Below are 22,556 nucleotides of genomic sequence, written 5' to 3'. Positions count from 1 at the left end.
GAAGCTTGACTGTAAACATCCCCCTGTACAAATAAGAGATGAACCTTGTGGCCCCATTCCCTTGTCTCTTAGTAAGACAGCCCACACAGTCTTACCAAAAAAAGCAGAGCTTTTCCATTAGATGTTTCATGCACCTAGAAAAGGGGAGGGGTCCATAATTTTAAAACTGATAGGCATTTACTGAACTCCTATTAAGTGGCAGGCATTGCGGGAGATTCTGAGGTAAAAGCTGAGAAGACAGGCACAGATCAAGGGAGGTGCAATTATAGTTGGAGAACAATAGGATGGAAGCACCAGATGCTGGAGAGCAGCAGTTATTTTGTTTTCTGTATCTTTTTATACTCAAAAACGAGACGATTCTAAACAGCTTCTTTTTAGTATGTGGATTACATTTATCAACAACGTTCCTTGCTTTAATGTTAACTATTTAAGTAAAATTTTAATCATTAAAAGTAGTAATAAACTCTATACGTGTAAACACCAGTACTGTAACCCAGATTTGACCATAGGGAAAAGCTTCTCAGTAATTATTTTGTTTCCATTCACCTTTGTTTGTAAATACAGTGGTTCCAGATGGGTTCTAGAACATCTTGGCTTCTCACAGGCCTCTGATTCTGATTTCAACCTTAATGTTTTTAAAACAGTAGTTTTTGTTTCCAAATACACTTACTTTTATGAGGTTCTCGTTTTTAGTAGAACTAACTATTATATTTATATGCATGCTATGGATTGTGTTAGGTTCATTTAAACACTGCTAAGTAGTTCTTGCTTTGATCTGAAAACTGTATAAAGCTCTTTTCACTAATTTATTGGGCTTCCATTTCAATCTGGAGTATGTTTACAATAGAAGAGATAGTGCACTGCATGATTGTTATTGCGCATGACACACACTTGTGATGCCAGAAGTACCCTAACCTCCTCCCAACACACACATACACAAGGAAATGGGGAAAAAATTCTTATGTCTGGGTTGCAAGTCACCCAGTTGCCTTTGCCCAAAAGCTCAAGGTGGCATTGCATTTTGCACTAGATGTTTGCCTGAGCCAGTATACATTTGTCTCAAAAAGTTTGAGTACAAACAGATATAGACTCAGGGTCAGAGTAGAATGAAAACAGGTATCTATAGAAGGTAAAAGACCTGACAAGAGTCTTTGTGAAAGTTCCTCTACCTTACTTATAAATACTTTCTGGAAGATTGAAGAACTATGCTAATACACGTACATACATACACACACACAAAAAAAATCCTCACGTTTGGGAGTTTTCTTGTCCCCACATCTTGTAATCTTTAAACCTAGTTGAGAGGGGGTTTCTTCTGACAAAAAGGTTGATGTATCTTTAACCTGCAATAATATGAACTGTAGGAATGCTTTAAAACAAAATTTGCTTACAGAAGGTATACAGTGTTAAACTGGGGCACTTTTCATTTCAATGAGGAAGATGTACCCACTGGACATGCTTTGGTTATACATGACTTTGTGACTGTGTTCATACTTCATAGAGTATTGCTGTGATCCATATCCTTAATTTTAAGCAAGGGAAGACCTTGTGCAAAATTAGGACATGTTCATAATATGTTTTGCATGTGTCCAAATCCCTCCTGATCTAGAACCCTCACTGAAGAAATATAAGAACGTTGTACAACAGTGAGCAATTTAAATGTGATTGTAGCTATTATTATAGTCACCTATAAAGTTAACCCCAAGAAATAAAATCACTTTATTTCTGCAAATAAAAACAAACCCATAATTTTTAATCACAGTTTCTAGCTACAAACGTGGAGGGAGCTGGTGCCCTTGAAAATTGAGAAGTTATTTTATACATATTTTATCACTAACTCATGCAGGCTCTAGTTTTATGAAACAGGAAAATACTGTCTTGACTTTTGTAGCCTGATACTTTTGGAAATTAGAGTTCAGTAGCATGATACTTTTGAAAATTAGAGTTCTATACACAGGCTGCAACAAGGGCCCACTGCACCTATGTAGCAGCCAGGCAGCTCTGTCTTCATGGCTGCCCTGTCTGGCCTCAGTGAGAGAGGATGGGCCTAGCCCCTCAAAGATTTGATGTGCCAGGGTTGGGGAATACCTAGAGGAAGCCCATGCTCTCAGAGAAGAATGGGTGGATGATGAGGTAAAATAAAATTAGGGTTCTAATTACTTATTGATTATGAATGTATGTTAAGTATATTCATGTACATATTTTCGAGCACATGTCCATGAAGGCCAGAGAAAGGTGTCATGTATCTTTTTTTTTAATCACTTTTTGTCTTATTCCTCTTGAGTTATGGTCTCTTACTGAACCCAGGGCTTCTGGTTTCTTTGTTTTTGTTTGTTTGTTTGTTTGTTTGTTTGTTTGTTTCTAGCTAGGCTGGCAGCCAGCAAGTGCCAGGGATCCTTTTATCTCAACCCCTTTCCATGCTGTAATTACAGGTGTGTACAGGACCACATCTGGCTGGTGGTTGCTGGAATCAAAAGTCTGGGCCTCATACTTATGCAGGAAGCAATAACTGCTGAGCTCTCAAGCCCATAGCCTCATACATTTATAAAATTATTTCTCAAGTCATCTCAGGAGAGTAAACATATAACATTTTTCTAATTAAGAAAAATCAAATATTTTAGAGTTTTGTGATTTAAAAATAAAAAAGTCTTGGAATTGAAATGGGTTCTTATATTCTGTCATTATTTTTAGAGTAAAAAGTTACACAAAGCCATTCAAACTTTATTTCTTATTTATTTGCTCACATCCAGATTTTACAACAATTTTGCTCACTTTAAAGCAATATCAATACAATATTAGCACCCCCATTTTATGTAAGCCAACTTTAAGGATGTTTAAAGCCCAGTGTTAATATATGCCCCACCCCCTTTGAGTCACATAATTAGCAGAAGTTCACAACGGCACAAGCCATTTAAAGCTCAAAAATACCAAAAGCACTCTAAAAAAAAAAAGCACAAGTTTTTTAAAACACAAATGTAACTATAGTGCCAAAGGTAAGCTTCTGTTTACTTCAAGAGTAAAGTTTCTGAAAGCACAAATTGAAGTCTGACAAATCTATTGACTACAAGGATTTTGTTTTCCCAATAACAGCTATTATCAAGCTTATTTATGTTAGCAAGTTGGAGAGGAGGAAAGGAAGTCAGAGCCTTCTGTCTGACTTCTAGGAGCAGGTGAACTCTAGGACTTAGGCACCCATCAAGTTGAGGAAAATCAAGCAGGTAGATGATCTGATGATGCTTGCAAAGCCAGATGTTGAAAATTCCACGTGGCAGTTCCTCAGGGTTTTAGAAAGAGGGCACTGCTCACCCAAATAAAGTGAGTTTCCTTAGAGGGAAGAATTTCCGCTTAGAAACTTGGACAAGAATCTTCCTCTGGGGCCCCTGGTCGTCCTGTGAATAAGACAAATTCCTCACAAATCGTGTGAGACATGGCTTTGCCTAGTTATTAATCAAATGACAGCAGAATTACATAAATTCAGGACATGTTGACCCAGTAAGGGAAGCACCCTGCCCCAGATTCAGCACTAAACACCTTTTAACTCTTAAACATTTTCATTTCAATTGCAAGACTTCTTATAATGGAATAGCGATTGAAGGAAAGGGGCAATCACTCTGTGAAAGCATATATAGAGAGAGAGGGAGAGAGAGAAAGATTTTACAAAACACTGCAAGAGATGTTTTCTCTCTTTTTGATCTCCTCATTTGCAGAGTACAATCCCTAAGTTTACAGCACAAATAATCACAAACACTATTTTATGACAACTGCATGAATGCATGGGAGATGAGGAGTATCAGAGAGATGGGATCCAATTCGATTTTTAAACCTTTATCTTGTTTCTTCTTCACAGTTGACTGGTATTTCCAAACCTATTTTTCTCTACTTGGTGGGCTTCATTCAATAGAAAGCCCAAATTACTGTTTGCACCTTGAAGAAAATGATGGTTTGTCTATTACTTACAAGGATTTCTTTCTGAAAACTTCAGCACAATTCATGAACAACAAAAAATCCAGACATTGTACTATGCGCAGCTTAAAGCTGGATACACACAGTGGGACTAAAAATCATCATTTTTAATGGAACATCTAAACTTTGTCCTCTCCCTTCTTGGCACTACTGCCACTAAACAGGGTCACACTAATTTCAGAGACATGTGCGCTCCCAGTAGCTGGGACCCGCCCCATCACAGTGAGGTTGTTAAGAGGGGTGTCACCAAGATGAGGCTCAGGCTGCTCTGCCTTGAAGCAGCAGAGCTGAGCTTTAAAATGCTGCTGGAAGGTCTTACTCAGCCAATAGAGAGCAAAGGGGTTCACGCAAGAATTACTGAAAGCCAGAACCCGAGAGAAAATGGTGATAACGAAAGGGACATCAGAGGGCTCCGCATAGCTTTCGTAAGTGAATGAGTGGTAGAGATACAGGAGGTGATTCGGCAACCAGCAGAGCGCGAACAGAGCCACCAGCACCAAAACCGTTTTGGCAATTCTCTTCCGGGATTCAATCTATATGGAGAGAAAAATGCACAAAAACATACACACAGAGACACACAAAACCATTTAGCTGGCAGGAAAAAAAATCCATACTCTAGATTGGCATAGGAATTTACGGTTAAAACCTGGCCTCTCTTTGAACACATGCTTATGAGCTAACTGGCTGGGACACATGGGAAGTCTGCCTGTGGATACAGAATATGACAAGCTAATTGGCATAGTAACGTGTGATCTTGGTCTCATTAACTCTCATTCTGAGGCCTCCCACCGTCCTTGGAAGTTGAGATACTCTAGTTAACTCAAGCAGTGCTGTGGAATCCCCAGTGATTTAATCTCACTAAAAGGGATGATACTATTCGAACAGCTTTCACCTCATCTGCAGAGGCTGACAGATGAGCACAGTCTTCAGCAGGTTAGGAAAGTTATCAGGTTGGTACTAAAGTTGGTTTTAGTCTATAGGGATTTGAATCGTCTCAGAAGAAGAATCAAAACAAAATGTGCCATCCAGCGTATATGAGAATCGTCCTATTCATATCTGTTAGTACAAGAGATCCACCTCATAGATCCATGGACAGAGCTAAGCTACCTGGATCACATGGACACTAAGTCTACAGCTTATAGATCTTCAGCCTCGTAAACATAGCTATTCAACTAACCGATAACTACACAAAAGGGAATAGTTCTCTCTCTCCCTCTCCCCCCTCTGTAGAAGGCAGTCTTCTCCAGGGAAGCCTCCCCCTCCACCAATCCAACAGGACAATGTTTGGTACTGTCTTTTCATTCTGAATAGATTTATAAAAGGAGAGCACACCTAACTCCATCAAGGGTCTCAATCAAGTGTGTGTGAGTCACTGTGTTCTCTTGCCATGAGCTCTTCATTCCACTATCCTCAGACCTCAGGTTGCTTATCTATGTAGAAGTAGTTTGCATTGAGTAATGTGATGAGTCTTGCCAGTTTTACCGTTCTGTCCATTTCTACTACTCTGTGATTCTTGCTAAGGCAAATAATGCTTTGCTGTATAATTTCACATTATGCAGATTCCCATGCTATAGGATAAAAACCTCTGACTACTCTCACACTGCCACTGTCTACAATACTAATCGTCTCACCATTGATCGGATGCATAGTACCATCAGGAACTGTGCTGGAAGTTTTATCTATCTATCTATGTCATTAAGTCCTCTTCTTCACTTTACAGATAAAGAAATTGGGGCTCAGAGAGGTCAAATAACTTACTCAGCATTGTTCACAGTGTGTGATAAATTTCAGACTGAAGTGAGAGGCTGTCCTCATACCAACAGCAGTAGTCTGCTATTTGATCTCTACACAGATAAATGCAATACAGCTCACTGAAGAGCAGTTGGAGGGGGCTCACTTCTAAATTCAGCCTGTATTTGCAGAAGTACCAATTTATACATACCTGCTTTCGGGCATGGCTTTGTTCCTCAGTCGGAATGTTCAAGGTACTTTTGTAGAGAGTCCTGGCAATCAGAGAATAATAGACAGAGATAATCGAGAGTGGGATAATGTAGAACACTAAGAAACACAACAGAGAATGGATTTCCTGCAAAAGTTTCTCAGAGATAGGGTAGGAGTTACATGATACAAATGTCACATTTGTGTTAGGATCTTGGAAAGTGTAGACATTTGAGAATATAGCCTCTGGCAGAGCAAATATCATAGACACGATCCAGATGCCACCAGCTTTTGCACAGGTCTTCAGAATGGCATTGGAGGGCTGTCGTTCAAGTGGCTTCACAACGGCTTTGTATCTAGAAACACAGAAACACAAGCAGAGTTGAAATTAGTGACACATAGGACTTTAGCAATCATTCAGTTCTTCCTTGTCTCCAGTCATATAGAACCAACCAGAACTGGATGTGGTTCCCAAGACACAGAATATAGCTAGTGATTTTATTTATGTTAATCAGCTTGTCCCTTATTCACTCCCATGAGACATTCCAGATCTGCAACTTAGTCATTTTAGGGCAGACTTTTTATTTAGGACATTTTCAGCATGTTTTTCTGTGTGACTTGAGGATAATTCACCACTTATGAGTATGCCATAAGTATTCTAAGGAAGTCCTGTATGTCTAAGTGACTCATGTTAATCAAATTAACTCTCATGGAAGAGTAAATAGTCTTTAGTCTTTCTAGAAAAGATTTCCAGCAGTAAGACTCGGAGAGCTCATGTTTTCCCCATTCGTAAGGGCTACTTCATTCCCTAAGTTAATTGATCAGTGGAGATTAGGATAAAATCAGTTGAGCCCATGCAATAATGCCTCCTCATTTGGACAGAGACAACTTAAAACCTGTAGCCTTTATAGGAGTTTGCCCTCAAGAAGAATATAGACCAGTGAAAGCAACAGCAGCAGCAGCATAATAATAATAATAACAACAATAATGATAATGATAATTATTATTATTATAAGTACAATTATTATAATATTTACACAGAGAAAGCTTCTGCTTCTGTGAGATTTCAGTATGTAAAGCTATCCCTGCCAGTACTGCCAGGCATTGATTACCTATGGACTTCTTTCAGGAAATTTAATATTTGGAGCCTCATTTTTTCATGTTTTCATGGTTATTCAGCAATAGATATTCTATACAATATAACACAGTGTTCGGACTAAAAGCACCCTAACTCAGAGCCCCAACTCCCTGACAGACTGTTTCACAGGCTATAGCCACAGGACTTTAAAAGTCCATCAGAATTAACTTATTTCTCTGGGAATGGTAATGTCAGCTCATGCTTATCGAGAAAACAAATAGAATTTAAATGATGACACGACACTGAATTGACAGGGAGCTAAAAACCTTACTGTTTACCTCCCCTTAGACAATCTGGGGACTTTCAAATAAATTAGATGCATTTTCTCTCTTTACCATCATTCTGGTACGTGGTAATGCAAACACGGTCCATTTCACACCTATATCAATGTTTTCATGTTGACTCTGTTATACCACTAGGCTGCACTAATGGATAAAGCATGAGTATTTTTCTTTGCACCTGCAACAATTTGCCTGTCTTAATAAGCCGGAGGAAAATAAAAACACCGTTTGCTATTCTTTCAGGCAAACAATTACATTTCAAAGAAAGGAAACCCCAGCCCAAAGCACATATTTTTCAAGCACTCTTCAGATGCTAACAGGGACATTTTAACATTTTTACTCTAACTTTTATTTTAAAACGCTGCTGCTTTTTCAATCTTACATTCAGGTTACAGAGTGTGAGAAAAGCCAACCGGTAGCCAGTTAATGCTAAGCGCAAGCTTTTCTTTCTTTTTTTCCTCGTCCCTAATTTCACATCCCAGCAAATAGAACAGAAAAAAGAAACTCACCTGTCAGCGCTGAGAATTGTTAGCGTGAACACTGACACACCGACAGAAGTGAGCCGGATGAAGGAAAGCACTTTACAACCGACCTTTCCAAACAGCCATCCTTCTGCCAGGTAGTGGGTTGCATCCACAGGCACACAAGTCAGCAGAAGTAACAGGTCTCCGAAAGCCAGGCTGGTGATGAAAATATTTGGAACTGTTTGCATGGATTTAGTCTTGAAAAAGACTTTGATGAGGATAGCATTTCCGAGGATGCCCACTGAAATGATCACAGCATAAGTGATGTAGATGGCACACAGTGCTTCTATTCCTGGAGAGTTGTCTCCGGTCCATCCTTTATGTGTAGTATCGTTGGAGACGACAGAGCTTGATGTTTCTGTGTCATTTGTAATGGAAATTAAAGTCTGATTAGGTGACTGAGGCTCCCTTTGAGACATGTCTCCTGCACAGTCTGCCTTCACTACCTCTTCTCTGCTCAGTTCAAATGTAGTTGACTGTCACGTCTAGTGCCTACGTCTAGTAATGAGGTGGTGTCAGGAGAACAGAACAGAACGGAATGGGAAGAAAACCCAAGACATCCGGCTACTCCTTCCCTTTAGTGGTTCTGTGTCTCCCAGCATGCTTGGCTAAGCGCTTACAGATCTGGCACCAGGAAGTGGGAGGTGGAGGATGGACGAGTCTCATTGGCATTCTCATGACATGAGATGAGAAAAGGGGCTAAGGAACTGCCCTGTTCTTGCTTTTCTCTTTGGAGGGAGGGTAGTCCTTTGAATAATCAGGCTTGTTAAGCCATCTCATTATTTATTAAAATCTCTTGTATCTTCATTTCTGCCCAGCATGGTCTAGGTAGACCTTAGTGAATTAAAAAAAAATACCCTCACCATCTCCCATCACACGGCACTATCTTTTATATGACAAATAAGGATAGATGGCCCCAAAGTACAAACTTGAGCCCACTCCTCAAAATTTAATATCAGAGAGACACTGAAACAACAAATCTGTCACACACTGACAGAGATCATGTCACCTCCCAAAAGCAATAATCCAGTGACCTGGGCTTACTATCTAACTCTGACACATGGTAATTCCCAACCTTCATGTCCCTGGGGCAACCTACAAGTGATGAAAACACCAAGCAGCCCACCAGTCATTTTGTCTCTTAGAGTCTCAATAGAATCAGGTGTTCCATTTGACTGTTTAAATAGAAATCTTTTCCAAAAAGCTTTTAAAGAGTTCTTTCTCTAAAAAAAAATATTCAAATGTACCTGCCTTATTCTACAACCAAAATAACACGGAATAATGCCTCTCAAGGTCTTGACCAAAATAGTAATTTTTGTAAGAATGAAAATTATTCTTTCTCCAGTGGAAAAAATAATGGTAAATTATTCCTGAGATAAGGAGCATGTAGATGAAGTTTGCATCAACTAACAAAATTTTAAAAATAAAAATTAAGGTCATCACTTTGGCACCAGAAAGAAAGGCTCATTTTTACAGAAAATGTATATAGAGGCATGTGCATGACTGTGTGTGTTGTTGTTGTTGTTGTTGTTGTTGGAGGTGTAAAACAGAATATATGTTAAAGGAAAGTGGAAAGAGGCTACTAGAACTCTAGTCCAAGATACTGAAGGGTGACAAGGTAGAACAGAGATGGAGGAGAAGATTGCTTGCTAAGAAGATTCAGCTTGACTTTTGAATGCACTTTACAATAGTGATTCCTATTATGACCAGCCTCTCTGTTCTTATTTGTAATTGCATGCCCCCCCCCCGAATCTTATCAGCACAATTTGCTACTTCAAGAAAACACAAATACTCAGAAAGGCCTTTATAGAGGCTAAATGAACCAAATACAAACTGTAGTGGTAGATTCTAAGAGTTGGAGTTTTCAATTGAATCATCTAAGTGGAATGTTTGGTTAAAAGTAAATTCTTGTCATGACTTAACCTAATGCCTCCCTAAAAGTGGACATTTATGAAAGCTTTTGCCAGATGTAGCCACCTGTACCCCTAAACTCAATTACATAAGCCTACTCTCATATGTTGCAATTAATGTGAACTAAAAGTAAAACTGATTAAAGAAATTTTGCATTGGCTAAAATTTTTAGGCTTTCTGAACATTGAGGTATAAATTACAAGACAAGTGAATTATCTCTGTGTGATTTTATGTCTTTTCTCCACAATCTTTCTTTTTCAGGAATTTTCTTCCATACCCTCAATCACATGTCCCAGTCCTACACAACTTACTTTCAGCCTTTTACTTATTATTCCCAGCTTAAGGTGCTTCAATTAATGAAGACCAGATGCTTACCACATGGCTCCACAATTCTAGTCTTAGGTATCTACCCAAAATAAATGAAAAGCTTATGTCCACTCAGAGACCAATATGCAAATGAATGTGAAAATTTTTTTCATAAAAACAAATTATAAATAATCCAAATGCTCTTTAGTGAGAAGACAAAAAAGCAGAATTAGTTATTTAATAGTGGAATGCTATGCAACAACAAAAACAACAAACTTCACCTACCTGTCACAAAATGGATGAATGTTAACCATGTGTGCAATCAAATACATCAGACATATGCTATGATTCCTTAATAGCAAATTCAGGAAAAAGATGTGGCGTATATGGAACATATCTAGACTGGGTCACAAGATTGGAATGGGGATGAGTGCTGAGAAGCACAGGAAGCAGTTAAGCATGCTGGGATGTTCTAAAGCTATGTGGTATAATAATGGTTGCCCATCTGTAGAGATTAATGAAGACTAAGTTCATGCTTATAATAGATACAGCGATGAGAAAGATTTAGCCCCTAGATTTAAAACTTAATGCAAAAATTAAGGAAAGTACACAAATAACCATACAATATGAATCTCTCTGGAAGTAGCACATGCTTGCTCACGTGAGGTATTTAGTTTCTTGCCAAGTCTTCTACCTCAACCATTTTTGAATACCTACACAGATTGTGAGAAGTTCCCAGCTAGAATTATTGGCAATGTTTCAATCCTTCTGGGTCTTTCAAAGCATCTTTGTTGTGCTCATAAATGGATATTTTGTCCAGTGTTGTTACTGCCTCGAGTCCCACCATTTCCACACACTCTCCATGCTACTCTTCCAATCTTTGTTTTTAAAGATTTATTTTATGTATATGAGTACACTGTAGCTGTCTTCAGACACACCAGAAGAGGGCATCAGATCCTATTACAGATGGTTGTGAGCCACCATGTGGTTGCTGGGAATTGAACTCAGGCCCTCTGGAAGAGCAGTTAATGCTCTTAACTCTTGAGCCATCTCTCCATCCCACTCTTCCAATCTTAATATTCTTTCTCACAATTTTTCTGAGGCATGCAGTCCTTCTCCAGTGATCACCACTGGTATGCTAGGCCTTGTTCTTTTCCTTCCAACCTACGAAGGCATGGAATCTCCTCTTACCCATTTTCCCAGAAGGATTCTAATGATGCTCTTATTGAAACAGAGCTAAGAGTCACTAGGGTTACTTTCATGTTTCTGCTTCCCTACCCATCAGTCTCCTTTGTTCACTGCAGTCCACTGGGTGATGGGTAGCATAGTCTCACCTCTTGAGATGCACTTCACAACTGCCAGAATGAGGGAGATATCACTACTGCTTTCCCTTTACTGACTTTGCTATTCCCGAGTGTATTCGGGGAAGCTGAAGGTCTGGGCAAATCAATGTACTAACCTGAGCCATGGACCATGGGTGGAGGTTTCAAAGTCTGTGTTCCTAAGCACTCCTCTATCAGAGAGAGGTAGTTTCAACTAAACCACAAGCTTTGACTAGTTCTAACATAGCATACTTTCTCAATCCATGTTAATCAAGGTGGTTTCTCAAAGTCATTTGTACTTTGTTTGACTCAGGTCAGAAAATTCTCCAGACCTTCATGAATTCTGACTCTTTGAAGATTTAGAAAAACCTCATGCCTTTGAAGAACCTCCACTGGGTATTTAGAATGACAATGGGTTCTCAACCAGAACATTCTTGAGCTACTTGGACTCTGTCTCTTCCTATATGAAAAGAAAAAAAAAAACCTTAGATCATGTATTTAGAGACGGAGATTGTCTTAGTTTGGGTTGTATTGCGGTGAAGAGACACCATTACCCACCACAACTCTTATAAAGAAAAATATTTGATTGGAGCTGGCTTATAATTTCAGAGGTGTAGTCCATTATCATCATGGTGGATATCATGGCACTGTGTAGGCAGGCATGGTGCTGAAGAGGATCTGAGAGTTCTAGATCTTGATCCCCAGGCAGCAGAAGGAGAATATGTACCACACTAGGTCTCTCTTGAGCATAGGGGACCTCAAAGCCTGTCTCCACAGTGACACACTTCCTCCAACAAAGTTACACCCACTCCAACAAGACCACACCTCCTAATAGTGCCACTCCCTATGGGCCAAGCCTTCAAACACATGAGTTTATGGGAGCCATTCCTATCCAAACCACCACAGAGATGAAACAAATTTCACAAATTATCAAGAGAGTGACTTTGCTCCAAGTTTAGAAATGGGTAGAAAAAGGCAAGTGTGGCGTCCTAAGGCCAGTGCTGAGGAGAACCCCAAAAGTAAGAAAAACAGTCTGGAACTAAGACCAGAGAGTGGCCTAGAACTCATTCAGTACTCTTTTGCCTTAAACCCAGCACTAATCAAATGGACTAAGGGAGGGCCTAAATGCATAGGTAGAAAACCTATGATTTCCAAAAATCATAGAGGATGACATAAGAGGAGATGTATCATAGAGGGGACAGGAGGATGTCATAGTGTGATATATGACAGTGTCTGTGTTGTGCCTTCCCCAGACCATGCAAACACTTGGCAGTGTGATGCAAGAGAATTACTTTCCCAGCCACACTCACACTCAGAACTGCTCTTTCTTCGAGGAGAGACTTCTGGGCTGTGGGACTGTGTCGGTGATATCTTCATTATTACATGTTACTATGGTGTCTAAGAAACATTTGTAATACAAGCTCAGAGAATGTTTTAAAAAATATCAAACACGATGAGATACAAAGTAAATATCACTTAGAGGAAAATAAACATGCAGATGAGCTGTGACTAATAAAGATAGTTTGAAAGTTTGAAGATGCACAGAAATCCTAGCAAGAAGCAGACTGTGGACTCCTGACAAGCAAAATAAATGACCGCAGCACTATGAATCTACAATTATACTTCCATTCATATTTCTTTCTTTTGTTACTTCTGAGATGCCTTGGCTTCACATAATCCATTTTTCCTTCCAGCTGAGTAAATAGTTCTATGTGCCATCTAGCTCAAATGAGAGCGAGAGGGACAGTCTCTGTCTGTCCTCAGCAGGTACCATGTTGCCTTGGAAGCAATTGTAAGGAGTGAAGACTAAACTGGGTGCTTGCTGCACACCCTGCCTTTCTGTCCTCATGCCAGAGTAACTTTCCAGTGCAGCACTACCAGAAACACTAAGATCCATCCTCCATCCCACCTGGGTTCAAGGATGCCTGATCTCTCTCCTAGAAACTGGCCGGTATGGTGGGACCACTTACATAAGTGGTACAAAGCTGAGGAGACTGTACTGTGCCCCATAGTACAGAGTCTCCTGGCAGTGAGGCCTATTTGGACATCTTACTTTTGGTCATATAGGTGCCTGTGTGGACAGAAGGTTGTAGAATGGACAATCCTGCAGTAAGTTGAGATTTCTTAACAGAAGGGATGAAAAAAAGCTTCCAAGATCCTTCAAATCCCAGTCCACTTTTCTTTTTCTCTTGGGGTATATGACACCATTTATAAAAGGACAATGAATCATTTTCAAGATCTCTTGTACACAACACATGTTTGAGTGCTCATTGGTATGCTAAAATACAGACATAACCTCAAAAGTGGACCCCTGGGAGAGCTTTAAAAAATATATCAAACACGATATTTTTACCACCAAAAGAAAAAAAAAAGAAAGAAAACCACAATTACCAAAGTGGGTAAGCTGGTGAAGCCAGAAAATCAATTTGCCAGTGTCACTACTCTAGAACTCTCTCGAATCTAATCCCCACTTGTTACAGTCCTGGGCATTTGAAACTGTCTGTTCTTTAGTTCCGTTTACACATGAAAGTAGCTATATTTGACTTTTTACAAGGCTAGGGTATTGAATTTAGGTGACTGTTACTCTTTGCTATTTCTCTGGGTTTCAAGCTAATGAATCCGGGACAGATACTTGAACCTTTGGCAGTGACTTAATGGCACTCAGTGATGAAGACTTGAAAAGGTCATATGAGCATGACTTTGAAAAATGTGAAAGCAGAAACTGGAAAACAAGGGTCCAAGCTTCCGCCAGAGCAATCCATCCTCTTTACATAGGGATCTATATAATCCTGTATTGTTTTCTTCTTTCAGTTCCACGTCTAGATATTCTGACTATGAGACTCTCCTCTCTCTCAGATTAACTGAAATGGCACAGCTGCATCTGTACCTCTGCAAGAGCTCAGGCCAGACAATACTGTTAGCGTTCCTCTGTTCTCCTAGCCTCTTTCCATGTTCCCCAGCCTCTTCCCATGTTCCCCAGCCTCTTCCCATGTTCCCCCAGTCTCTTCTTTTTTTTTTCCAGAGAAGCATTTGCTCACAGATTATCAGGAGCATGGATCCAAAAATAATTCTTCTTGCTTGTTGAGGAAGACAGCCACTTGAAGTGAGCCTTACTGGGATTTGGGGTCATCCCAAGAAAGCAGGAAATGGTAGGACATGTAATATACTCTGTGGGGTCTAGAGCAGCCCCACAGGCCTCTACTGCTCTGTGCCTATGCCTCTGCAGTCCACTTTTCTGGGGGGATTGGAGGGAGCTGCTGCCCCTGGCTTTCACAAATGAGTGAGACTAGAAGTGTTTTTAGCGTCTCCATTTTTCCAGAGCCTTACTTATTTCCAATAGAAGCCACTGTATACTGACTAAAGGGAGCTTAGATCCAGACCTCCCTGCCTCAATGGCTGGCTTGGGAAAAGCCCAGAGAGGGAATGGGTAGAATTATCCAGGCAGGAGACTTGGCATTGCCAAAGGAACAGTGGTACAAGCAGAGACACCATGGCTTCCTGTCCCCATTTAACTCTCTCTTCTTCACTGATGCTAGCCCCACTGGAGACTTCTTAGTGGACAAAGCAGACAGGAAGCTCCTTTATTCACTCTCCAGAAATAATGGAGACTGTCTTCTGACCCTGAACAGAAGGTGTCCGAGATCCGTTTTCTGGGCTAGAGCAGCTGTGTTTCTGCCTTCACAGAGGCAGGTGTCTGGAATTACTCACAGCTTTTCTGTCATCCTTGAGCTTTATCTATGTAGAAGGGCTAAGTGTGGGTGGTAATTTGTGATAGAAAATGTGCATCAATAGTGATCCTTACCTCGTGTGATGGGCTGAAAGACAGCTCAGAGGCTGATTTGCCAAAGAGGCTGGCCCTGTTAGGGATGTTTCTGTAAGTATTCTGTAGACCGGGAAGAATAGTAATGGAAAAGTTGTTGCCTTGTCCCCAATAGCACCTCCTTCTCAGGCCTTTTGACTGTGCCCACAGATCCACGGTTGACTGTCATTTCTATGCCTTTACCTTATACAACCAAGAGTCTCAAAAACCCTTTCCCCCTGATTTATCTTTGCCTCGCGGAGAAGTGTGCTGCTTAAGAAGGGAAATGGGTTTGTTAGTAAATGGCTTCTAGGGCTTTCAAAATGGTTCAAAGAAGGAATTAGCCAGGAGAAACTCAATATTTACACTGGGACAATCGGCTATGGTGGGGCTGAAATATAGACACATAAAGACTCAAAGCAAGTCTTTCCCCTTTCTCCAGTACTTCCAATCAGACGCCATGCACTGACGGCCTGATTCAAGCCACATGGAAGGGCAGGTTCCCCACACCTTTTGTCTTCACCAGCACCTCTGTCCTGTCTTACAAGAAAGCAAGTACAGTAAAACATAGTCAACTGTGAAGAAGCCAGTGCTCAGAAGGACCAGTTCTGCTCCTGAGGCCTAAAGAGCCCCATGGCTTTCTGTTCTGTAATTGCTACTATTCACTACCCCTACTCTAATGGAAGTGTGGCCTGCAATCCATGTCAAGGCCTCCACTCCCTAAGTTCATCCCTCTACCTTTCTTCCACACTAAGGTATCAGGGAGCAAAATTCTATGGGAAAAGGCTTTAAAGACTAGACGTTAGAGCTCCTCCCAGCCCAGGTTTGCTTCAAAGTTCCTGTGTTTGGGAAATAATCCTGTAGATGACTAAATATGATCATCATCTTCTGTCAGGTTGTACTCCCTCCCTCACCCACTACTGCCTATCCTGGAAGGAAGAGTTCACACTGATCATCCCCCCCCAACCCCAGTCTTTCACACAGAACTCAGTGTTTAGAAGAAGACCTATGTTCCTGCTTTCATCATCTTAAAATCCTTAAGCGTTCTTGAGCACTAGGTTTCACATTTTCATTTGTCCTTACCCTACAAATTCTGGGGCTATCTTGTTGCTGTATGTCCTATGCGTTGCTATGGCTTAAAGTCAGAGAGGGAACTGCACTCCCCCCACTCCGAAACACACACACACACACACACACACACACACACACACAAACGCACACACACACACGCACACACACACACGCACACACACGCACACGCAGACACACCAGGCAAGGTAATCTTCATTTAGGGTGTAAGATTCACTTTATAGGACTTAGAGTTAGCTGCTCCAAGACCTTTGTCTTCCTAGGGTCATCCATGTTCCCTTCCCCAGTGCCCTCTCCCATCTATCTCCACACTATGCCGAGTATCCTACCTAGGTGCCACTTTCTAGCGACATTCAATATAAACTTCAGCTTTACCTCTTTACAGATTTCTATGGACACCTTCAGGTCAGTTGTTGACTTTTCTGTGGTAGGCAAGATAGATTTGTGCAATCTATGACCAGAGTCCTGTGATCTCGTTTGAAAGGCTGTCCTACTCAGGAGGCCATCGGATATCAGGGAAGAACTCTGAGTATGAGGATCTGTGATGGAAAATTGGATTAGATTCCTTAGAGTTTGTGGGCTTGGCTTTGCAGTGTGTGATCCAGCCTGATTTCTGTGCCACAGTGCAAGGCTGGTGGGAACCAGCCCTTCCCTGCAATTTTGCCAGCCCCAGGAGGAAGACCCAGTGACAGGACATGACTCAGCACTGAAGTTCTTAGAAAGACTGAAGAGACAAAGTCTTCCTTCTTCCTTTCTTCTCCTTTTTGCTCTCTCTTCTTTTCTCCCATCATCTTCCCAGCTTTCCAGTATCATTTCCTCTTTGCTCTTCTATTATCAATAAGTCAGTGATGTTGACTTGACCTCTAGAATACCACCTGGAGCTCAGCATGAGGTGCTCAGAACCTCACCAGAGGACTAGTGGGATGCCTCCAGAAAAACAACTCCCTTTGCCTGGTCAGATGACCTGTGTGTGTTGGCTGTGGTTGGTGTTCTGATGGCACCCTCCAGGGTGGTGGGACCTCTATTTTTTGGAGGGTGCATTTTATGTATTTTTTCTTCCGGGATAGTCTCTATACCTCATCTTAGTGCTAAAGGAAGATGGAGTTTTGGTGAACTGATCTCTTGGCTGTGGATTAGGTGGCCTGGACTAACTGCAGTGGGAGCAGGTGGTGCTAAGCATAAGCGGAAGCTGACAACACTTGAAAGCTTTCACTATAAATACCTCTGCTCTGCATTACTTCAAACCGCCATCAGGGCCAAATCAAAAGGCACGTGTCCACAGCAGGCAGTTGGCATGTGGGCACTGGAATATATATCTATGCTTAAAGACATGGGGATGTGTTGGGGGAGGGGAAGGAGGAGAAGTGCTGGGGTCATGAACACACTAGTGAAATACAACGAAAGTCAGAGAGGTGGCTATGAAATGGTTTTAATTTGATCGGCTGGAATTGGGGGGGGTATTTATTTGTTTGCTCATTTGTTTATGTTAAGATGGGCTAGCCTTCTTTAGCCTGGAAATCACTCGGCAGCCTGGCATTGAGCTCAAAGCAGCTTTTCTACCTCTGCCTTCTGAGTGGTGGGATTGCAGGTGTGTGTCACTATGCCTGGCTTCAACAGGAAACTTGTTCAGGCATTGAAGACTAGAAAAAATTTGATCCCCAACAGAAAAGTCAACTAGATCAAGGCTGATGTTACAGTGTTCCAACAGGGCAAGAAAACCTGTAGAGGGACAGCATCCTGATGCTTTTCTGGACCCTCTGAGCATGTCCATTTGTTTTCTCTGAAGTTATCCCCTTTCTCCATGTGGCTTTTCCTTTTTCTTCTCCAACTTCCTACACTAGGCAACTGCTGAGACCTTTAGCTTGCTTGCCTTGAGATTTTTCTTTTAAGTTCCAATAAAATGGCCTTGAACTTCAAAAACGTAAATAACCAAATAAAAGGGGTAGGCTGGCTATAATACAGTTCTTACTCTTGGCTTCCCAGCTGCCTAAGTGCAGTGACCTAAAAGGTTTGGAACAGCTCTCTTGGCTACTGATGGACTCTTGTCTTTATTTGCGTCATAGTCTGCTACTTGCCTTTGGTTTCATCTTACCCAGGTTGTAGGAGTTTAGAGCGTGAAAGCATGGTTACTCTGGCAGATGGTCTGCTTGGGGTGATTTTCTCGTAGTAAAGTGACTCAATATTCCCCTTAATGCTGTTTCACCTTCAAATTGCTGTTTCTACAGCAAACTGCCCATGGAGGCTACATTGGCTGAAGTATCCCAAGGTATATTTATTGAATACTCATATCTACTTATGAAGGTCACTGCAAAAGATTCTACAATGCCTTAAAACCTTAAGATGCTATGTCTATGCATTTCAGAAAGGTCCAAATCCTCCTGAGTATAGTGAGGCCCACCTTTGGTGCCTTATGGCAGAAACCTTGCTATAATCCCATTGACTGCATAAGCACTTAAAGAAGTTACAGGACACCAGTATGCATCAATTAGTATACTATAGTGCAAAGCTAAGAATTCATATATCATTATGGGACCCTGGTGAACGTCACACAAAAGTTAGCTCAGACAGCAAAATAAAAGGCTAAGGAAGGTGGCAGCGTATCAGAAGACATGAACTAGCACTTCCTTGAGGAAAAGGCCTGGCACAACAAACCTGGTGAGGAGAAGCTAAGAAACAAAAATGCCACATCAAACCTAAGATTTTTTATCTTGTTGGCAGTGCAGATTTCAATTGGATTAGTTTACATACAAAAGAGATTACATACAATAAAAGATTAGCTATTATAGCTTTTAACTTGTATTTTAAATTATGTGTGTATGTGGGATGAGGGGTGATATGTCCTGTAAGTGCAAGTGCCCACAGGTACCAGTGGTGTCCGGTCCTCCTAGAGTTGATGTTACAGGCAACTGTAAGCTGCCCAACATGGGTGCTTGGAAACAACCTTAGCGTCTCTGCATTCACTGTACATTCTTAACCACAAAGCTCTCTAGCTCCTATGACAGATTTTAAATGATCTGTAATCTAAGCTAAAACTGTCTCTTTCCAAGATCCACCAAGTGGTGAGTATCTAACATAACAGCCACTAATCAGTTCCCCATTGAAGTTTCTACTGAATTTCTTTTTGATTTTAAGGCCAGGCTAGCCTTGAACTCATAGAGATCCACCTGCTTTTGTCTCCCCAGTTCTGGAATTAAAGATATACACTTGCATGTCATGTTCCTATTGACCTCTCTAAAAGGGCTTGTCTACCATACATTCCTTTAAAAGGTGCTCAATCTCCTGCATTGGAATTTTGTGCCTCAATAGATAGTCCACTTCCAACCCAGGGGTACGCAGGGCCAGTGACTTAAGTCATCAAACCTCTTTAGGAGAAGGAAAACAACTGTTGAGTAGGTCTACCATTTTGGAAGAATACAGAAATAACCCTTTCAGGCTCCCAGGAGACAGACCTAGACGTAGCTGAGTGAGATCTGATTATTAAAGGTGCTTGTTTCTGCAAATTGCAGGGCATCTCTGCTCCTCCATAATTAGACAAGCAGTTCCTGTAAAGAGACCCTTGAGGAATAGAGTTCTTGAGAAGCAATGAGGTTATCCCAACACAAGTCTACCAAACTGTAACGCATTACAAATCCTTAGAACAATGAAATCTTATCAGGACCCGTGAGACCCTAATCATCAAATCCCTGCAAGCATTGCTTTTTATTGTAGAAACTGAGAGTTGAGATTTCCTTTGTTGGTAGATCTCTAGAAACACTGTCCTCAAACTATAGAACATTTTAGAGCTTGCCAAATAAATAGTCCTCAGACATAGCACCAAACCAAACCAAAAAATGCAAATGCTTACATAAGTTTTCGCGAACTTCCAGGCACCTCTTCTACTAGGTGTCTGTTACAGCTAGAGATAATTGATGGTGCATCTTGTTCCAGAATCCTTTCTGCCATAATGAGCTGGGCATGGTAAAGCAGTACCACCTACATGAAAACATCCTTAGCAGGGTCTTGGTACAATGAATCAAATGTCAGAGATGACTTGTGGAGAAAATAGGAGTGATTGCATGAAGTCACTCCCAGTAAAACAATATTTGATGAGACCATTTACAGATGCTGGTTCAGAAACCATCAGAAGCCCCAGCCATACAAACTTTGCCTAGAAGAGGCAACACAATGTGCTTCTTCAGTTCTACAGACAACTCCATGGATAATAGCTTGAAATTTGTTCACATCTGGAATTATTCAGTTACTCAAAACTTATGCCTGTTGGCTCTTCTTTCATATATCTCACTCTTGCCAGTAGACTCTCTGGTGCATCTGGCAAAGCGGCCTGCTAATGGGGAGAGGGACACTGATACTATGACAGAGAAAGACACAAGGCAGTGGGGGGGGGGGAATAACTGATTTCTGGTGTTCCTTATTTCTTTGGTTGTGAGCTCCGCCATTAACACTAGAGCCATCCTTCCAGCCACCCCACCTTTGGTTTTTCAAGACAGGGTCTCCCTGTGTGTAGCTTTGGCAGTCCTGGAACTTGCTCCGTAGACAGAGCTGGCCTTGGACTCACAGAGATCTGCCTGCCTCTGCCTACAAAGTGCTAGGATTAAAGGCCTGTGTCACCACTACCTGGATGGTGTCCCTGTTTATACGGATGTTAGTCCTATCAAATTGAGGCCTCACCTTTAGGACTTATTTATCTTTAATCACTTCCTTATAGACACTTTCTCCAAATAGAATCACATTGGAGCTCATAGGTTCAATGCTATGAGCTTTGAAGGAGCTTATCCAGTTTGTCACATCAGCTCATGTGAAGTTACAGGAGAGAACGAGCTTCAGTTCAGTTCTACTACTGGGTGTATGGCCTCAGGGAAGTCATTCAATCACCATTTGATTTCTTTTTTGCCACCTCTAAAATGGGAACTATAATACATCCCAGGATCATTTTGAGGCATGGGCTGTCCTAGGATCCTCAAATAGAAATTAAGTAACAATATCAGTTGGGAAGAGCAGCCAGGGGTACTTCTCCTTAATATCCTGGGAAGCCTTGTGTTTTCATTGTGTATCTGTGTATTTGAAATTGTTTTCAAAAATTTTATAGAAATGGAGAGGTGGGTAAACCTGCTGCCCCTTAAGCAATGTTTTGATCCACGAACTGTCTGAGAATAAAACTAGAATAATGTTTATCAAGTTCTTCCTAATAGTGCCTGGCATGCAGTGAAGTGAACTTTATAAAAATCCAGGTATACAATTGAGTCCACAAATCTGGACTTTTGCAGTTTTGTGGGTTAATCAATATTTGTAGTGGCTCTTAGTTCTCGCAAAAATCTCAGAATAATCTGGAAGTCTTTAAGAGGTGTGTGTGCCTACATAGGTACCTAGCTTCAGGGGCTCTGAATCAATTGCTCTGTTGTGGTCTTTAGTTTTGAAATTTTTATACTCTCAATGTGATTCTTTTTTTTAAAAGGATTGAAATTTTTTATTGGATATTTTATTTACATTTCAGATGTTATCACCTTTCCCCATTTCCCCCCACTCAGAAACCCCCCTCCCACCTCCATCCTCCTGCTTCTTTGAGGATGTGCCCCCACCCACCCACCCACTCCCACCTCCTCGCCCTCGAATTATGTGATTTTTAATGTACAGCAAGAGTTGAAAAGCAGTGTTAGTTAGGGGCTTCAGAAAAGCCTAACTCTGTATCAGAAGGTTCAAATGAACACTGCCTGGCAAGAAGCAGGCTTGCGTACTCTAAAAATAAGTTAAGGCTTTCAAAGTAGGATTCAGGGATGATATGGCATTTGTCTGTTGTTCTCTTTCTCCTTTCCCGTGAAGGGAACAGACAGCCTTACATCAATAACTAGCATCACACTGTTCTTTTTCATGCTTTTCCCAGTAGAAATGCCATATTGTAACCCATTTTTGGAAGTCACTGGTTAATGGAATGAATAATTCAATATTCAAGAAATTAGAGATAGCACAAACATCCTTTTTTCATGTCTACTTTGAACTCAAGATGTTTGTTGGCAAATATACTTGCGAATATTTCCATCTTAATTCTGAGCTCACTTAATCTATTACAATATTTCCTGAAGACTAAGCTCTTAGTAATTATCTATTAAATGAATGAAATGAAATGAGCATGGTTTCCCTCCCAAATCAATGAGAGTGATTTTAGCTTTTAGGAAGTCTTCCAGTCGAGAGGCATGTATACAGAAGGCAAACTTCCTGGCTTTATATTAGTGGCTTAATGTTAATTAAAATAAATTGTTGTGACTGAGAAGTCTCATATGTACTGCCGCC

General features: G+C 41.0%; 1 protein-coding gene across 1 annotated transcript; it reads right to left on the bottom strand.

The window, feature by feature from the left end:
* Window positions 1–2,715: 2,715 nt before the first annotated feature.
* Window positions 2,716–8,434, bottom strand: Brs3 (bombesin receptor subtype 3). Its single transcript, XM_028776940.1, has 3 exons — window positions 7,830–8,434; window positions 5,906–6,257; window positions 2,716–4,496 (listed from the first exon to the last, which is right to left on the bottom strand). The coding sequence occupies exons 1-3, from the start codon at window positions 8,261–8,263 to the stop codon at window positions 4,083–4,085; spliced, it is 1,200 nt and encodes a 399-aa protein (XP_028632773.1). The 5' UTR covers window positions 8,264–8,434; the 3' UTR covers window positions 2,716–4,082.
* Between the last annotated feature and the right edge of the window lie 14,122 nt (window positions 8,435–22,556).

The sequence above is a fragment of the Grammomys surdaster genome, unplaced genomic scaffold (assembly GCF_004785775.1).
Source record: "Grammomys surdaster isolate TR1022 unplaced genomic scaffold, NIH_TR_1.0 274, whole genome shotgun sequence".
NCBI lineage: Eukaryota > Metazoa > Chordata > Mammalia > Rodentia > Muridae > Grammomys > Grammomys surdaster.
The sequence above is the reverse complement of the archived record's forward strand: the minus strand, read 5'-3'. Positions and strand labels throughout refer to the sequence as shown.

What these genes read in the sequence shown, in the direction of transcription:
- Brs3 (XM_028776940.1), bottom strand. Translation starts at nt 8,263, where the DNA reads ATGTCTCAAAGGGAGCCTCAGTCACCTAATCAGACTTTAATTTCCATT. An exon ending in ACAATTCTCAGCGCTGACAG is followed by an intron (nt 6,258 to 7,829) that starts GTGAGTTTCTTT and finishes CTGTGTTTCTAG; the next exon opens with ATACAAAGCCGTTGTGAAGC. An exon ending in AAAGCCATGCCCGAAAGCAG is followed by an intron (nt 4,497 to 5,905) that starts GTATGTATAAAT and finishes CTCTCCATATAG; the next exon opens with ATTGAATCCCGGAAGAGAAT.